This window comes from Lepidochelys kempii, chromosome 6 (assembly GCF_965140285.1).
Source record: "Lepidochelys kempii isolate rLepKem1 chromosome 6, rLepKem1.hap1, whole genome shotgun sequence".
Lineage (NCBI taxonomy): Eukaryota > Metazoa > Chordata > Testudines > Cheloniidae > Lepidochelys > Lepidochelys kempii.
In genome coordinates, this window is record NC_136385.1 from 122647550 (window position 1) to 122665989 (window position 18440).

General features: G+C 43.0%; 1 protein-coding gene across 11 annotated transcripts in view; it reads right to left on the minus strand.

The window, feature by feature from the left end:
- Positions 1–2944: 2944 nt before the first annotated feature.
- The window catches only part of KIAA0586 (KIAA0586 ortholog), a 134105-nt gene continuing 118609 nt past the window's right edge, over positions 2945–18440 (minus strand). For 7 of the 11 annotated variants that reach the window (XM_073349977.2, XM_073349972.2, XM_073349976.2 and 4 more), the window contains 2 exons: positions 9575–9640; positions 2946–3620 (listed from right to left, as the gene is read on the minus strand). In XM_073349977.2, coding sequence (XP_073206078.2) covers positions 3475–3620; positions 9575–9640 — 212 coding nt within the window. In that variant the 3' untranslated portion in view covers positions 2946–3474. Of the gene's footprint in view, positions 3621–9574; positions 9641–18440 lie in introns of all 11 variants that reach the window. The other 4 variants (XM_073349979.2, XM_073349974.2, XM_073349981.2 and 1 more) reach the window with 4 other exon arrangements.

Here is an 18440-nt window from a genome sequence, read left to right on the forward strand (position 1 = left end):
CAGGAGTAGATGTGATATTCTGATTGTTTTAGATACTGAAAAACAGAGCATAAGGGAACTGGATAATTAGGGGACTGGGAACAGGATGATGAAGTACAGTTCTTTGCATTTGTCTCAGGTCAGTAACAGCCATTTTATGCCCCAAAACTGAGACTGGCTACATGCCACTGACTTCAGTGGAGCTTAATGAGCCTGCAGGGTTCCGTCCAAACGGAGCAAAATACAAGAGTGGGACTGTGGTTCCCATCTTGGGGTCAGGAAGCTTGCACACTTCTGCTGAATCTTTTTGGGGAGACAGCCTCCGTTTCTTATTTTATTTATTTGGCACTGTTGCTGGAGTATGACTTCCCCCCCCCCGAAAACTAGATCGCAATGACCAGATTCTGAATGTAAGTTTCCTCATTATACTTATCAAAGTCAGAACAGGATGACTTGCTAAAACAGATACTTTAGACACTTCAACTTTCCACTTTTGGAGGCTGCAACCCGAGTACACGAACATCTCTCTTCAAATCAGGAAGTACAGTCACAAAAATCAAGCAAGTTCCACCACAAGTTAACTTAAACCAAGGAACGAACCAAGCATTTTGAGAATTAACTGCAAAATACAGCTACACTGAACTGGCATTTTTATACTTCCGCTGAATGAAATGCTATTTGATGCTGTTACTTTGAGGATATACTCCAAGGACTTGCTTGGAAGAAATCCATACAGCAGTCTTGCAAATCATGCTATTTCAGTTTTGCAAATGACTAGGAGAAACACGCATTTACAGCCGTAAGAGCTGTAGAAGAAAATGGAACTTTGATACACAAAGATGAATTCCTTATCACAGCTTGGCTGTGCTCACAGAACATGTGCTTTCCATTTTAAACTTGAGGAGAGAAAGTTACAGGCATCTCAAGCACGAGACTAAATTCAAGGAAGTAGGTCGGTAATTTTTCCTTTTCAAAGATGGTCAGAATGAAAACAAAACCAAAAAAACAAATCTAGCTACTCGCTAGTTCCCAAATTCTTATACACATTTTCCTAAATGCTCATTCATAAAATGATCTAAATGCTCATTCATAAAATGACGGAGTATACCAGCTTCTGCCCCACTGGCCCAGAGAAGTGCAAATCACATCCTTGGGTTTGCCAGGTTTGCTGCACCATGAACGAAAGGAAGATTCACCTTTGAGAGGAAAGGAAGCGTGTGGCATCACCGCATCCCACCCTACTTCAGGAATTCTATTTGGGACGCCATAGGACCCGTGGAGGCTGCAGTAGGGATGCGCCAAATCTGCACATCCCTCAGCCATGAACCCCTCCCAACCCCCTCTCCGAGCAGCACTGCTGGCCTATGTGTTCCTCAAAACACTGAGAACCAAATCCCAGTACTCAAGCTCGCAAATGAAATGCTACCTGTGGTTTATTTTTTATCAATGTTTAGTTTGCAAGACCCAGAAAAATGCCCACAGCACTTCATTGCCTTCGTTAGTATCCCCACTTACAGGTGTGACAGAAAGAATAAAAAACAGCACTCTGTAGTCAGGGCTGAATTAATCTTTTGTGGGCCCCGGTGCCCGGACCATGGCCCCACCCCCTGCTCTGCCCCCAAGGCCATGCCCCTGCTTAGCCTCTTCCCCCTGAAGCCCCGCCCGTGCTCCATCCTGAGGCCCCGCCCATGCCCCACCCGGACTCTTTCCCCCAAGCCCTGCCTGCCACCCGCATGGGGGGAAGGGGCAGAGAGGAACGAGCAGTGGTGGGACCTCGGTGGGGAAGAGGCCAAGTGAGGGCAGGGCCTCAAGGTGGAGCACAGGGAGAAGTGGGGAGTGGGGCCACAGTCCAGGCACTGGGGCTCCTTCTCATTGTGGGCCCAGTGCCACAGTAAACTTGGCACTGTCTGTAGTACCCCAGTGAGTGAGCCCCTGGAGGAGAACCTTCTGGGATACCTCTGAGCTTGATGGCTCAGTAATTTCTATTTATCCTTGCAAGGGATTGAAGCCGTGTCAACAGAACCTCATGGTCAACAGTATCAAAACAGAACAAGTAGCTACATACCATAGCTTGATCTAAAATGTGATTGACAGAAACGGTTCCACCTTGCATGTTGCCGTGACACTGGGAGTACCTTTCCCAGACTTGAAGGAGAGCTCTGTGTAGCTTGAAAGTTTGTCTCTCTCACCAACAAAAGTGGGCCCAATAAAGATATTACCTCACCCACCTTGTCTCTCTAATATCCTGGTACCGACATGGCTACAGCTACACTGCAAACAGGAATTGTTCATGGCAGCACAGTATCTGCACATGATTAAAGGATGGAGTGGAAGCTGTTATATGCCTCAAAGTCACAGTGAGGTACATACAAACCACCAAAAAAGGAAGGGATTGTTTCCTCGCCACTTGAGATGCTCCCTGATACCCCTGGTGCCTTGAAAGAGCTGTGATATCTCAGACTTTCCAGGGTTATCACATTGTAGGCACAGATAGGACAAAGAATGGAGCAAAGGCATAAAAATCCATCTGCTGATGTCTGTATTTGAAGCATTATGCATCCAAATTATTGTATTTAGATTAGAAGCTCCCTTGGGCAAGGATCACAACTTCCTCTATATTTTGTACAGCACTGAATACACTGTCGTTGCTCAATAAACAAACTGAATAATCTCTCCAGAGGGTGATGGTGATACATTTGCATATACGACTATTAATGGTAGCTGTTATTTTTAAAGGGAGAATACTGGATTTTTTTGAGGACTGTGACTAGTTAAGATGTTTCTTGTCATATAATTTGCATTTGTTTTACTGGAATTCTTTAATCTTTTAAAAATTTCCATATCATCTCTCATACAGTCACCGTTCAAGAATGAGAAACAACTCTAAAGAAACTTACATGCCAAAATATTGAAAAAGTATAATAACTCTTGCAAGAAGAAATACATACCAGTAAAACCACAAAGGTGGCAATTGTGTCTGTGTTGCCTTATTGTTTGCTAGGAGAGTTTTAGGAGTGAATCAAAACTGCTCAACATATTTAAAAAAATAATCTTCTTTCAGTACTTGGTTTTCAAATATATTTTACTTCCGAACTTCCCTTTTCAATAATTGAAAATCCATTCTGTTACAACGGCCTCTATATACCAACTAACTAGCACATTCAACTTATGGGAGAGTCATTTATGTGTTCTTCCTCTCCAAAGCTGTGTTTCCCTTTTTTGTTGTGTTGTGGTTTAGCCTGTTTCTTTCAAAAGATCTGTCAAGAAATCCCATTTAATCCCAGTAATGATGAAAAATTATATTCTTTTATTTTTGTTTAAAATATTTTATATATTCACATTCCGATTAATACAAAATTACAAAAAGACAGTAAGTAGAAAATAAACAGTACTGAGAGATTTCATGCCAAAAATATATGGATTATAACACTAGCTAGACAAAATACTTCCCTAGAAAATTTTCAGATACGTGACTATTAATAAAACCCCCATGTTTTAAAATGTATCTGTTCCTGAAGAGTCCGAGTCCCCATGTACCATACTGATACTTTGTGTCTGGTCATCTATATTCACGGAAGGCAGCATCACGGACATCTTCTCTGGAGAAGTCAGTGAACTTAAATGCGGTACAGTTTCCTCTCCTAAAATAAAAGGCAGAATAATTACATTATTTTACACTCCAAATATAGCAATTTCAAATGTACTAAAGCCATCACCTTCTTGCATCATCTTATGGATATAAGGATACATACTCTTATGTCAAGGATAGACATATGGCAAAACATATGCTGGATGTGTTACACAGCCAGCTACATCTCTGTCTCATATTTCCCAGCGAGGTCTTATTTCAGCCACTACATTTCTTTATGGGGCACTGTACACACATACAGATATGGGGGCGGGGGGAGGTGTGCGTGTGTGTCAGAAATAGAAAAATCTGTATCCTATATAGTCATATACCAAAAGCCTTATGAAACAATTCAAGTTGCGACACCCAGCATATCTGACACAAAATTTAAAAAAGCAAGGAAATGAAAAGTTAAAGTAACTAACAGTAGATACACTCTATCACAATCTCAAATACCCTACATTACAGATCAAACACTGCCTTAACTCCACCCTTGTAGGGAAACCATCCTTCCAGCATCCCCTCCCCTGATTGGATGAACAAGCCCTATGTTAGCCTCTTGTCATTCATCCCCCCTTTCTTCCATCCAGTGGGAGATTCCAGCTGAAGAATAGACGTAACAAGCTGTCTGACAGGAGGTGGCTTATGTGAAAGGAGGCCTGGAGAACTCTACCAGCTCAGTGTGCCTCAACTATCTATGTCTACCTGGTAGAGGGAAGCAACAGCTTGAGTTTTCCTCTGTCATGATCGCAACCTTCTGCCCCAGGAGGTGTAAACGCCCTCAATAGGGTGACATCCCAGGCAGCAGTCAAGCTGACGCTGCACCCCAGCGGTCATGCTACAACGCTGGGAGGCCACTATGGGAAGCACGCCCCAAAGAGTGTGTAGCTGCACTCCTGTGCTGAGCAGCAGGGAAAGCCACTGCAGCGCTGAAAAGCTGGAGAGGGAGAAAACTCCTGCACCCAGACACCAGGGAATGGGAGAGAAGAAAGAGTGGGCAAAAGGTAAGGGTGCTGCTTACATGGAGCTGTGGGAAGAAAACACGATGGGGCAGCAGAAGATGGAGCAGGCAGTAAATCAGTCTACAAGGAGAGTGATAACATGCAATGGAAGCAGAACTGGACTCTAAAACAGCATCAGAATTAAACCACCCAAAGGCAAGCTGACCACAATCAAATCCACTATAGGTTCAGAGAGATTCAGTGGAGTGAGAGCCATTATCCCTCCAAATGGAAGGATATTGACAATTGGTGCTGGGCCCTGTGAAGTGTTCTCTCAGACATTTCTCCTCCCAGTGGAGGTGTGCAGAGTTATGGGGAGGATCCCTTGGAGCAAGCTCCCCAAGACTCTTTTCAGGACTGGTAGCACGCACAATTGGTGCACAGTCACCATGTGATGCTAAGTCTAAGCTTTCTTAGCTGGGTTCTTCCTGTTTTGGTTCCTCTTCTCAGAGTCACCCTTCTTCTTGTCTAACCTCATTAAGTAGGTGCTAGAGGGAAAGGAGGATCTGGATTCAAAACATTAACTAGGCTCCATGCTTCCAGGAGAGGAGGCAAAAAAATACTGAATGACTGGAAGATGGTCTCTCTGCCCTTAGATATCATCTAGCTTTCACTGTTCTTTGGCACCATACGACTAACTGTTTGGTATCTTCTGCAGGATGGGAGGTGGCGGCAATTAATGGCACACAATTCAGGATCTCAAATTAATCACTTTCAGTACCAGTGAGAAAAACAAACAGTATTACAGATTTAACTGTTGTCCATACTACAGCTATTCCAAATAAACAGGACTTCGGGGGGGGGGGGGAGGGGGGGAATCCCCACAGTAGTAATTTGTAAAACCTATTTCTGAACTCTATTTTTCTATTGGTTTAAAATTAAAAATAAGGGACATGGGAAGTTCAAGATAATCATTTCACCACTGTGGAAAAAATGAAACAAGTGGCAAATTAATCTGATCAACATACTATGGAATGAGCCTCTAAAGTAAATTCTTTGAACATATATTTAGTCTTTGGAGTATATAAAGAAACCAGTTACTGAGTAAATTCAATTTACATCTATCTGCTTTACAGCAACTGCAGCACAGATTTAAACATGAGGACAAAAGCCTCCCACAGGTACCTCAGGTCATTAGTCAAAAATTAAAATCTAGGGCAGGGAGGAACCACCCTCCTGCAGCCAATTAATACTGTCAAGCTACCATAAGCTTCATTACATACATAGCATTTTGTGAACTCAATGTCACTTTGTAAAATAAAGGGTTCAGTAACAAACAAACATCCTACAGGCGAGCTGAAAGTATACTTGTTTTGGTGAGTGTGACAGTGAAATTCCTGGTGGAGTTTGTTTTTCTACTAACATGACACAGTACATTAGTGATCTTCCCTTGTTCTCCGACAGCCTCGGCAATTAAAACTCCATTCTCTCAATTCCACACATAAAATATTTGTCAGGCTTATCTATTATGACAATGCAGCAATACCCTGCTTTCACTTAAATGTGCCAAAACATACTTAAATTGCTAATTAAACTGATCAGTGATGGAATAAAAACCACTGCTAATATAAAAAGAAAAGGAGTACTTGTGGCACCTTAGAGACTAACCAATTTATTTGAGCATAAGCTTTCGTGAGCTACAGCTCACTTCATCGGATGCATACTGTGGAACCTGCTAATATAAAATTTCACCTAGTGCTTTTCGGTCTATAGTAACTGCCAACTTCCAAGGAGGTCAAACACATTTATGGTCAAACTCGGTAAATCCAATACAGGGAGCAACCTTTGCTAGCTACACGTTTTGCACCTCAGGAAGACCGGCCCCTGTAGAAGGAAGGCAGAGATACCACTGCTATCTCTTTGTCAGAGTTCCTATTAAGTCAACAATTTACCTGGCTGCTATGGTGACACCCCCTTTCCAATTCAATTCACTCTTCAGGGACTGATCCTCCATTGCACCCACCCCCACCATGAGACTTTGCACAAACAGCCTCATTCCCTTGCTGTCTTTCCTCTGCAAAGTACAGCAGCCAAGCTTTACATTGGCATAAGCCCTGAGCAAACCTAACCCACAGTGAGTACATGCAAGAAGTTGTACATCTTCTGAAGACTATTTAAAAGGACATTTTTGGAAATGCTAAAAAGTTGCACACATCATATATTAAGTTATTTTTCAGAAAGGGCTCACAAGGGCTTTCTATGCAACTAGGGGCTGCTTAAAAAAAGCAACTGGTTATGAAAAATGGGAACTGAAAAGTGTGAATGTTCTGTTGGTCAGAAACTAAGCTAGTATGGACTTAAAATGTGAAAGTGTGATGCCTAAGGAAACTTTGTAAATCATCAATAAACACTAAAGCAAACCTTTGTATACTCTACCTATATTATTTGATGCTTTCAAAGCTTGACTTTGTTAATAATTTCCACAGCCATGCCACTATTCCATGATGTAATTGTTTCAACAGCTGTTTTCAGGTTTGTTAAAAAAGAATATTCCCTGATGCAAGGGGTTTGCAATAACTTCATCTAAGCTGCCAAGTGTTTGAAGCTAGAGTGTTGATAGACCAATACCAGTCTAAGTTCTTCCTAACTTATGTTGTAATATGTTTTGCAGACATACTAGAGTCCAATTTTATGTTTGATATAAAACGTGAAAAGTACATACAGAAACCAATAGAATAATACGTTCTAATCGGTCAACAGAAATATTCTCAGCTATTTCACTATCTTCCATTTATTTTTTTAAAGAGCCATTTAAAATGTGCCGTGTATAAAGAACAATGATTTATTTTCAAGACAATTTTAAAATGTTTTTTACTGTATACATTAGACATGTACAGAAAATGTGTTATCTATACTTTCAATATTTTAAACATGAAGGGTTATGGCTATCCTATTTCAGGAAAGTTTGAGATCTTGCTTCATGACTGCAAGTTTCCAAGGCTGTTGGTATTCTAAGTCTATGTTGGCCTAATGGCACAACTATTAAGTTACCCTCATCTGTGTTTTATTATTGTCAACTCTTTCTAAATCAGACCTCTAATGTGCATGGTGCATACATTATATAAACAACTCATATGCGCGCACACCCCCCCACACCTATATGTAAACACACAAATACACACACACAGAGCACATATGCTTGTGTGCTTATATATCTGCAAATATACAAACATATACACTCGCTAACAGCTGTATCTGCCTTTTTGGCTGGATCTAGTTATCGGTATTTGTCCTGTATAAAATCTTTGGCAAGCTCCTATTTTAATGACGTGGCATTTTGTTTTATTATTTTATCAGAAGATAACAGCTTATGATCAATACACAGAGGCTTTCATCTTAAACATCCTTCATTCACAAATATGCAACTAGTAGTGGTGTATAGTATAGGATATAAAAATTGAATGGAGAATTTCACTATTCCATAAAAACACAGTAAATCAGATAACTAAGCATTATTCTTATCACAAGTTCAGCAGCTTTTGCCTGTTTAGAAGTTCTGGAAGTACTCTATTTAGTTTTATAAACACCTACTTAAACATATTTATAGACATTTTCCTTGTTAAAACCCAAGAAGAAGAACCAGTGACCTCAGATGTCCTTCATTTCTCCAGTCATCATCACCATCTCACAGAATACATTAACATAATTTTTGAAAATTGATACCGTTAACATCCATGTAAGAGCCTTTGATTGGTTGAAATTCAATAACAATGACTGACAACATTTTAGTGACCCTGTGACGGGAAGGTCAGTTTTCAGATTTGGGAGTTTTTTCCCTTGTACTCAGCAGTCTATAACAAATTAATGTTCAGTACTAAATTTCAAGATTCTAACTGAACGAAACATGAAAATTACCTATTTCAATCCATGACTAGTTATAAACATTTTTCTGTGTGAGATGTATTTGCACATACACACTTCATATACAGCATACTGTGCATCAGGAACTTGTGCCAATTTGAACAGGAATCAAACAGATTGAAGAGAGGTTTGGTTACTAACACCATATGTCAACATTAGGAACAAAGAAAAAATGTTTAAATCATTTTTTTCTATTTGGCAAAAGAAAAAACTAAACAAATCTGATTTTTTAAAGCCAAATAAAAACATATGCTTTATCCTTTTAGTCCAGTGCTGTTCTTCCAGGGACAGTTAGTAAGACTGGTATTTTAAATCAAGAATTCTCTTAAATGAGAAACCCAACCAGGGGCCTCGTTCCTGCAACTGGATCTCTAAAGGTGGACGGACCCCTGTGGAAACCTGCAATATATAGGGATCCACTCATGGAACAGTTTGAAGGACTGGGGTACAAACTACTACCCTACAGATACAAAAACAATTTCTATCACTCCCTTCATGTTTGTTGCAAAACATTCCAACCAACCACTCATCCACCCAAGCTTGGATGCTTGCTTTACAAACGTATAATTTAATGCAAAAGTAAAACAGCTAAGTCCGAGAGTAAACTTTCATGCATCTATAAAAACAACTCCAATACAGTACCTCTTGTTCCCTTAATAGCAATAGTTCATATGAATGACTTGTTTCTTCGCATGCCAGATTCCAGCTGCTTCACTTTGTTTAATACTGACTTCAAAGTTTAAACACTGTCCTGTCTCAACAAATAACGTCCCTCACATGGCATTATCAAGTGCTATCCCCAGTGCTCTGAATACAACACCTGCGGCTCTTTAATTCAACATGTTATAAACCTCCTAAAGGGAAGTGACTTTTTAAAATCTTTTGCTTTTGGCTTCCCCCCACCCCCCATTGCCCTTTTTTTTTTTGTGCACAATGAAGCTTTACATCTGGGTTATATTTACAAAGACCTTTAACAAGAAGAGAGAGCATGTATGTTGTTAGGTCCTTTTAGGATAGTAACTGTTAAGGAAAAGAAAGCCAAATGAACTCAAAGAATGTGACTTAATAGCTATAGGTAGCAGAACACTTCACCTGTAGCTCTTACCTTTAAGTAACAATGTGAGGTACACATTGGGCTCAATATGTGTCCGATCCATGTCTCCCTGGGAATCTGTGTTGTAAAAACACTCATTTTAATATCTGGTAGAAGTGAAGAGTTACCAAGTATGGAAACACAAGAAGGATTCTGTTCCATAAAATCAAACTTATCCCAGATTTGCTGGACTATAATATAAGATGAGAAACAGTCTCATCTTGATCCAAGTGGTTTGCATGCAAAATTGAAAAGAGAACATATCCTACAGTGGTTAGTCACTTATGTTGCTAATTATAAGTAGCAATATTTTCAATTTAGCTTTATGTCTATCTGTACTTCCATATACTGACTACACAATTCAATGTTCCTGGAATTTAATCACTTATAGAGTTGGAACCATAGTGTAGAAGAGAAGAATTAATCATATGGTCTCAAGATGCTACACTTACACAGTATAGGATATAGAATACAATATTCTAATCCCTACATCCAGTAATGACAATGAAATGCACAAACTGAGTGGTTATCAACAGTTCTCAAATAATTCCATCAGACCAAATGAAGTTACTCTCCATTGCTCGAGAAGAATATTTTTTAATAAACATCGCATCTAAAAAAAGCAAGCAAGCTATGGGGGCCTAATCTTGCAGTCTTTATTCACGATGAACTCTTCCTGATTTAGATGGGAATTTCCCCTGAATGACAACAGGAGTAGGACCTAGATTATAGAATCATAGAAGATTAGAGTTGGAAGAGAACTCAGGAGGTCACCTAATCCAACCCCCTGCTCAAAGCAGGACCAACACCAACTAAATCATCCCAGCCAAGGTTTTGTCAAGACGACCCTTAAAAACCTCTAAGGATGGAGATTCCACCACCTCCCGATGTAACCCATTCCAGTGCTTCACCATCCTCCTAGTGAAATAGTTTTTCCTAATATCCAACCTAGACCTCCCCCACTGCAACTTGAGACCATTGCTCCTTGTTCTGTCATCTGCCACCACTGAGAACAGCCTAGCTCCATCCTCTTTGGAACTCCCCTTCAGGTAGTTGAAGGCTCCTATCAAATCCCGCCCTCACTCTTCTCTTCTGAAGACTAAATAAACCCACTTCCCTCAGCCTCTCCTCATAAGTCATGTACCCCAGCCCCCTAATCATTTTCGTTGCCCTCTGCTGGACTCTCTCTCCAATTTCTCCACATCCTTTCTGTAATGGGGGGACCAAAACTGGACACAATACTCCAAATGTGGCCCCACCAGTGCCAAATAGAGGGGAATAATCACTTCCCTCGATCTGCTGGCAATGCTCCTGCTAATGCAGCGCAATATACCATTAGCCTTCTTGGCAAAAAGGGCACACTGTTGACTCATATCCAGCTTCTTGTCCACGGTAATCCCCAGGTCCTTTTCTGCAGAACTGCTGCTTAGCCAGTTGGTCCCCAGCCTGTAGCAGTGCATGGGATTCTTTCATCCTAAGTGCAGGACTCTGCAGTTGTCCTTGTTGAACCTCATCAGATTTCTTTTGGCCCAATCCTCCAATTTGTCTAGGTCACTCTGGACCCTATCCCTACTCTCCATCATATCTACCTCTCCCCACAGCTTAGTGTCATCCGCAAACTTGCTGAGGATGCAATCCATCCTATCATCCAGACCATTAATGAAGATGTTGAACAAAACCGGCCCCACGACCAACCCCGCGGCACTCTGCTTCATACCGGCTGCCAACTAGACACTGAGCTGTTGATCACTACCCACTGAGCCCGACGATCTAGCCAGCTTTCTATCCACCTTATAGTCCATTCATCCAATCCATACCTCTTTAAATTGCTGGCAAGAATACTGTGGGCGACCGTATTAAAAGCTTTGCCAAAGTCAAGGTATATCACGTCCACTGCTTACCCCTCATCCACATAGCTTTGGAATTTACATTCAAAGTATATACATTTATCAGACGTCTGTGACACAATGAAGAATTTAATGGGATCGAATTCTCTCTTCCTGATTCCTACTATTCTCCCTTCCTGATTATTTCACACTGCTGGTGGTGAGGCCAGGACTTCCATATACCTTTGCTGTTTGGGGCAGGGACTGTCTTTTCAGAGCGCGTGTGTGTGTGCGCGCGTGTACATTTGAGAGGGGCTCTAATCTTGACAGGGACCTCTGTTTCCTACTGGAATACAAACAATAAAAACACTATAACTAGGGAAAGTTGCTCTTCAAATGCTCACACTTCTATTTTCATGACTGAAAAACTTGGCTGATTTTGTTATAAACCCAGAAGTCCTTCAGCAAACTTGGGCCAAACTTCTAGTGAGCCTGGGCTGAGTTACATTTGAAAAGGAGGAATTTATGGTTAAAACATACAGTTATTTTGCAGAAACAGATTGTCATCTGCAGGGATTTGAACCTGTGACCTCTGGATCTAAAAGTATGAGCCTCTACTTGTTGAGCAAAGAACCCAGACTCCTTGGTTCAAAGGCTGTAGCAACAAAGAAACTTCCATAGGTGGACTAGAGGGGCTACAAAGTGCACTGTGTAAGCATGAGTTACAAGTGGTTTCGACCTAAACTTGGAAGTTTCAGTCTCACTTGGTGTACCCTATTCTTTGTTTTTCTTTCATATTTTTTGGTGTAAACTGTAGTTTAAATGCAAACTATAAATATTTGTAAAAAGAAAAAAGTTTCAGATCCCAAGTCAGTAACAGAAAGGGAGGCAACAGCTTACAAGCTAACAATTTCTAAGGGAAAATATTTGAAAATGAGTTCTTCCTTCCTTCAAACAAGTCTGCGTTCAAGGTTCAGTGGTTTTTCCCAAACAGTTGATGTTCCCACGAATGACAAACAATGCTGAAAGGAACAAGAAAGAAAGAAAAAGAAACATTCTTCAAAATCAGAAATAATATAGGGTAAAAGATCAGTAGAGAAGAAGGACAATTAGAAAGCAGCTCCAGAAGCAAATAATACTATTGAAATGAAAATGGAGAATTTGATATACAAATATTTCATTTCTGTGACTAACATCTCTACTAGTCCTTTAAATCTGGGTTGCCTTGGTCTGCAGTGGATGTAGAGGGAATTGAACTCTTTGCCTAGTAACCCATCTGGCTTGGCCTCACCCCTTTCTGTTGATCTCAGAAAAGTGCTTCCAAAGAACTTATCAAATAATAGAAGTCAGTGCAGTTCATCTTGAACTTCCCTCACGTACAAAAGGAAAAAGACTGTTACTTTTTGTAACTGTTGTTCTTCAGATGTTTTTCAAGATGTGTTGTTCATGTCCATTCCATTGTAGGTGTGTGTGCTTGCCACATGCACCGGTGCCTGGAGTTTTTCCCCACTTCTGGAGGAGCATCCTGACAACGTCTGAGTGGAGGGACCACGACTAGTGTGTTCCGGATGCTGGGGAGGTGTGAGGCTTCTAGCGTGGATCACATGTTGGATGCAGAAGTCCCACAGATGAAGGGCTTCCTGGCACAGAGCCGATGAAAGAGCATCCCCGACCTGCTACATAGAACACGAAGGCCGTGTTGTCCGTCAACAACTGTACTACCCGACTGGAAAGGTGGAGAAGGAACACCACACAAAAGGGTGGCTCTGAGCTCCCTGACATTTATGTGAAGCATAAGCTCCTCTCCTGACCATAGCCTCTGCGTTCGCACTGTACCGAGATGCGTTCCCCATCAGAGGTGAGATGCATCCAATATCAGGGAGACCGTGGGCTTGCAAATGGCACACCTTCCAACACCAGGGTCAGACCACCATTGCAGGGAAGTAAGTATCTATGGCGGGATTGTGAGGAGCTTGTCCAGGTGATACCTGGCCAGGGAGTAGACCAACGCCAGCCACATCTGGAGGGGGCGTAGTCTGAGTCTCACGTGCCAAACTATATATGTGGTGATCGGGTGGGCCATGACTTTGGCAATCAGATCTGCCATTGCCCTGAACCTGGCCTCTGGCATGTAGGCTCTGGCAGAGTCGAAGACCGCTCCGAAAAACTATTCTTTGAACCAGAACCAATGTGGATTTTTGTTAGTTTATCAACAGGCCTAGAGCTTGACAAGTGGCTTGCAACATCTCAACGCTGCACTGGACCTGTACCTTGGAGCAGCCCTTGATGAGCCAATCATTGAGGTATGGACAATCTGGATACCCCGACGTCTGAGGTAGGCCACCACCATTGCCATGCACTTTGTAAATACGCTTGGTGCTGTCACTAGGCCAAAGGGGAGCACTGCGAATTGCTAGTGGGTGGTCCCAACTATGAAAAGTAGGAAACTTCTGTGTCTGTGAAAGATCGATATGTGAAAGTAAGCATCTTTCAGGTCAAGGGCAGTGTACCAGTCTCCTGGATCCAGGGAAGGAATGATCGAGGCCAGGGAGACCATGAAGAATTTCAACTTCTTAAGATACTTGTTGAGGCTCCGTAGGTCGAGAATGGGCTGTAGCCCACCTCTGGACCTTTGGGATCAAAAAAATAATGTGAGTAAAATCCTTTCCCCTTCAAGTACAGAGGGACTTCCTCCACTGCTCCCACTCGGAGAAGGCCCTGCACCACCTGAGGGAGCAGATGCTCGTGAGAAGGGTACCTGAAGAGGGATGGGGTCTGGGGGTGGGGGGGTCGGAGGGAGGGGTAGAAATAAACTGGAGGGTGTACTTCCCTGCTACTGTGCCGAGGACCCACTAGTCCAATTTTATAGAAGCCCTAGCAGGGAGGAACAGAGATAGAGAAAAGCAAGGGTGCTGGATCTAGGACACAGGCTCGAGCGCACTCTCAAAATACTGCTTATTACCCTGCTGACTGCGGGTAGAGCTCGAGGGAGCTGAGGGTGCCAGCTGTTGGCCTTGCCGGCACTTGTAGCTCCTACTCTTTCTATGGAAGGGCTGTCTGGGATTGGTTCCCGAACCTGTGGGAGTGCAGTGGTTTGAACCACTTTTTCACGGGAGCCGGCGTGTAGAGGCCCAGCAAGCACAAGGTAGCCCTAGAGTCTTTCAGGCCATGTAACCTGCTCTCTGTTTGTTCCATGAACAGCGCCAGGCTGTCAAAAGGGAGGTCCTGGATGGATTGCTGAACCTCCACTGACAGGCCCGACAACTGCAGCCAAAAGGCACGCCACATGGAAATGGCCGAAGCCATGGTCCAGGCCGCAAAGTCCACCACACCTGAGGCTACTTGGAGGGCTGCCCTGGCCACAGCTCTGTTCTCATCCAGAATAGCCAGGAACTCTTTCCTGGGCTCCTCTGGCAGCGAGTCTGCAAACCCATGGACTGCCAAATGTTAAAGTCGTAGTAGACAAGTAAGGCCTGATGGTTGGCCACTCTTAACTGGAAGCTGGCAGTTGAATAAATTTTTCTGCCAAAGAGATCACGCCTCTTTGCCTCCTTATTTTTAGGGGTCAATCCCAGTTGGCCCTGACTGTTAGGATATAGATATTCAGGCTTGCCTGTAAAGGCCTATACTTTAAGAATGTAGGTCTATGTTTATCATTTAGCTAGTAATAGAGGTATACAAGAAAGAATCTGTGTAAGGGCCTTCTCTCACTGTGACAGTCTGAGGCCCTGTTCTTGGGCCAATGCCTTTGGCTGAGCAGCAGAGGCAGCCATAAGCTGGGAAGTGAGCGGTCACATCCTCACATTCCAAACTAATCAATATGGGACTGTTAGGAAGGTGATCCGATCTATCACCTCCAGAGAAAGGGAAGAGCCTAGAAGATGTAAAAGGAAATTTAGTTTGATAGTTTTCTGTCTGGTAAGAACTCACTTATCAATAGACAGCTGGGAAACCCTTATGTTTTTATAGATGTTGTTGTGAAATTCTTGCTTCTGTATTGTTTTGTCATTATAGTTCCCACTTTGCTATTGTTTATTTGCATGGTCTCTGTCTGGTTCTGTGATTGTTTCGGTCTGCTGTATAATTAATTTTGCTGGGTGTAAACTAATTAAGGTGGTGGGATATAATTGGTTAGCTAATCATGTTAGGATTGGTTAGGTAAATTTTAGTAGAATGATTGGTTAAGGTATAGCTAAGAATATTACTATATAAATTAGGGGCAAACAGGAAGTAAGTTGGGATTCGAAAATAAGGAAAAAGGAACTTGTATGTAAGCTTGCTGGAAGTTCACCCCAATAAACATCCAATTGTTTGCACCTTCGGACTTTGGATATTGTTGCTCTCTGTTCATGCAAGAAGGACCAGGGAAGTGGGGGAGTGAAGGAATAAGCTCTCTAACACTGACTATCACGCTCATGGGCTGCCGATACCACCGGTGAGCTAGGAGAGGGATGTGTATATAGGTATTCAAATCCTGTAGCAGGGATAAAATACTTTCTCTCCATCTTCTTGGAAATGGGGGGCAGGGAGGAGGGAGTGTGCCACAAGGCCTTGCTCAGCTTTATCACTCCCTCATGGACTGGCAATGCCACCCTGGAGGGGGCTGTGGAGTCGGAGGGTTCTGCCAACTCCTCGGACTCTAACCCCAGGTTCGAAGCCACCCTCTTAAGAAGCTTCTGGTGGGCTTTTATATCATCATGGGGGACCATGTGGGAAAGTCCCGCTATCACCTCATCAGGCAAAGAGGATGAGGAAGCGGGTAATGGTGGGTCTGCCACCTCTGTGGCCTCTGCCAGGGGATCCCAGCTGGGGCTGATTGACCCTGGGGACCTTGGTCTGACTCTGCTTTCGAGTCCACGGGTGGTCAGGAGATAGTCGCTGACCATTTCTCAGACGCCCCTGACACTGATCGGTGCCCTTGTGATGGTTGGGGAAACCCCCAGGGGTTCCATAGCTGCCAGGCAGCCAGGCATTGACCTTGGTGCCATGTAGGTACTGGTGGTCCTGATGGGAATGTCGACGACCCCGGTGGGTGGCCCTGTCCTGCCAGTAGAACTTCTTCCTCACTCTCTGAGCCTGAGGGAGACACCAGGATGGTGCCGATGCCGCCTATCTACCCCAATCCCGTCGGCCCTCTCCATGGGTCTCCACCGGTGACCTGTACCAGGAAGACTGCTCCCAGTGCCGCGGCTCCGGGGATAGGCGTCGCGTTGTCGTTCGGTGGATCAGCAACGGTACCCCCGTGACTGATGCTTTGAGAGCTGTGCCACTCCATGAATCGGGAGGATCGACGCCTTGCCTGTGGGGATCCGTACCAGTGAACCAATGACGGGACCCTGGGGACCAGTGTCTGGACTCTCTGGAGCAGAGCCAAGAGCTTGGAGATCGATCCCACCACTCCAGGGACCGGTGCTGGGACTCCGGAGACTGGCGGCATGCCTCGACAGGTCTGCAGCAGACAGCCAGCGAATGATGCTGGGATCCCGGGAAACACTGTCTAGAGTCCGGGGAATGACGCCGGGAACTCTGACAGGTAAGCTGGTGGTACCACTCTGGTGCACACTGGGGGAGTAGTGCCACACTGATGGGGACTGCTGGAAAGGTCACAGAGCGGGTTTACCCCTCGAATGGACAGTCACTGTCTGGCTCCACTACAGACAGACAACTTTGATAAAGAGCTTGTGGAGTTAGAAGAATCTGAAAAATGTTAGTTGAGAATGTTAGTTGGCAAAACTTTACCGTCATGAACTCTGAGGGATGCTTAGTATTAGTGTCCCTCTGGATTTTTTTTAATTCAGCAAAAATAATTTTTTAAAAATATTTCCCCTACCTGCATCTTTTTTTCATTTTCTGCAAAGTTTGACAGTTAGATGAAGGGGAAACTGATATTAAAGTATGTTATAAAAATATCTGTCATGTTTAGTTCCAATGGTTATTTCTGATACGGTTTTGGGGTCTAAAGCACACATTTAATGTCAGAATTTAAAGTGAAAGCAGCAAGTATTAAACATGCATACATCCAGATTACTAGTTGTGGGAATCACCACTCAACACCAGTATTATCAAAGTTGGTCAGCACACCCCTGCCTATGCAGATACGCACATTCACTACAACATAGCAGTAGTGCTGGCACCAGAGAGACTTCCTGTCTTTACCTATTAATTGTAATAATGCTCCCTCCGGTGTATCTAAATCCTGACAGCGCCAGAGATTAGAGCACTGGTATTTTACTAATGAGATAGCAGGTAGAATCTCACAGTCAAACATATTTTTAAGCTTTAACCGTTGCTTATTTTTGTTTTTTCATTTCTGAGAGTATCAGGAGAATAACTGAAACTGAACTGACAAATCAAAGTGTGTTTCAAATGCATTCAGACTCTTGCAGTTCACACATTTAACATAAAATCTGGCGCCAATGAAGTGTCTGAAGAAATAAAGGAATTCTCTCAATAAAGGCTATATAGTGCCGTCGGTTAATGTATTGTCCTTTGCCCTCTAAGAACCTTTGCTCAATCTAGCCTGGGTTGCATCATGAAAATTCTCTGTAGTTTGGTGGCTCCTGCACTGGCTTTAGCACACAACTCTCCATATTACTAAGCCACCGCACAATTCACTGTGACTGGCAGTGTCTGCTTATGAAACAGGTTCAGTGTGTTGCAGGTCAAGACTGAATATGTATGTGTAGAACTCCGTGGGAAGCATGCACTCACCTGCTTACAAAATGTCATGCGTCATTCAGCACTATTAATCCCTCACTTTCATTAGGACTCAAACATTCTCCTATGAATTTAAGAGGGCAAGGTTCTGGGAGCAAGCATAATAGAGCACAAGCCAGCCTTTTAATAATATTTAAAGACACTGGGTGAAATCGTGGCCTCACCAAAAACAATGTCAAAACTCTCATCGACTTAAATGGGGCCAAGATTTCACCCATTGTTTTTCTGAAGCTTGGTGTTTAGTGTGCTAGAAGTGTTATCTTAATTAAGTGGCAAAAATCATTCAAAAATATTTTATTTTATTGGATAATTTTTCAGTTGACGGATGCTACATA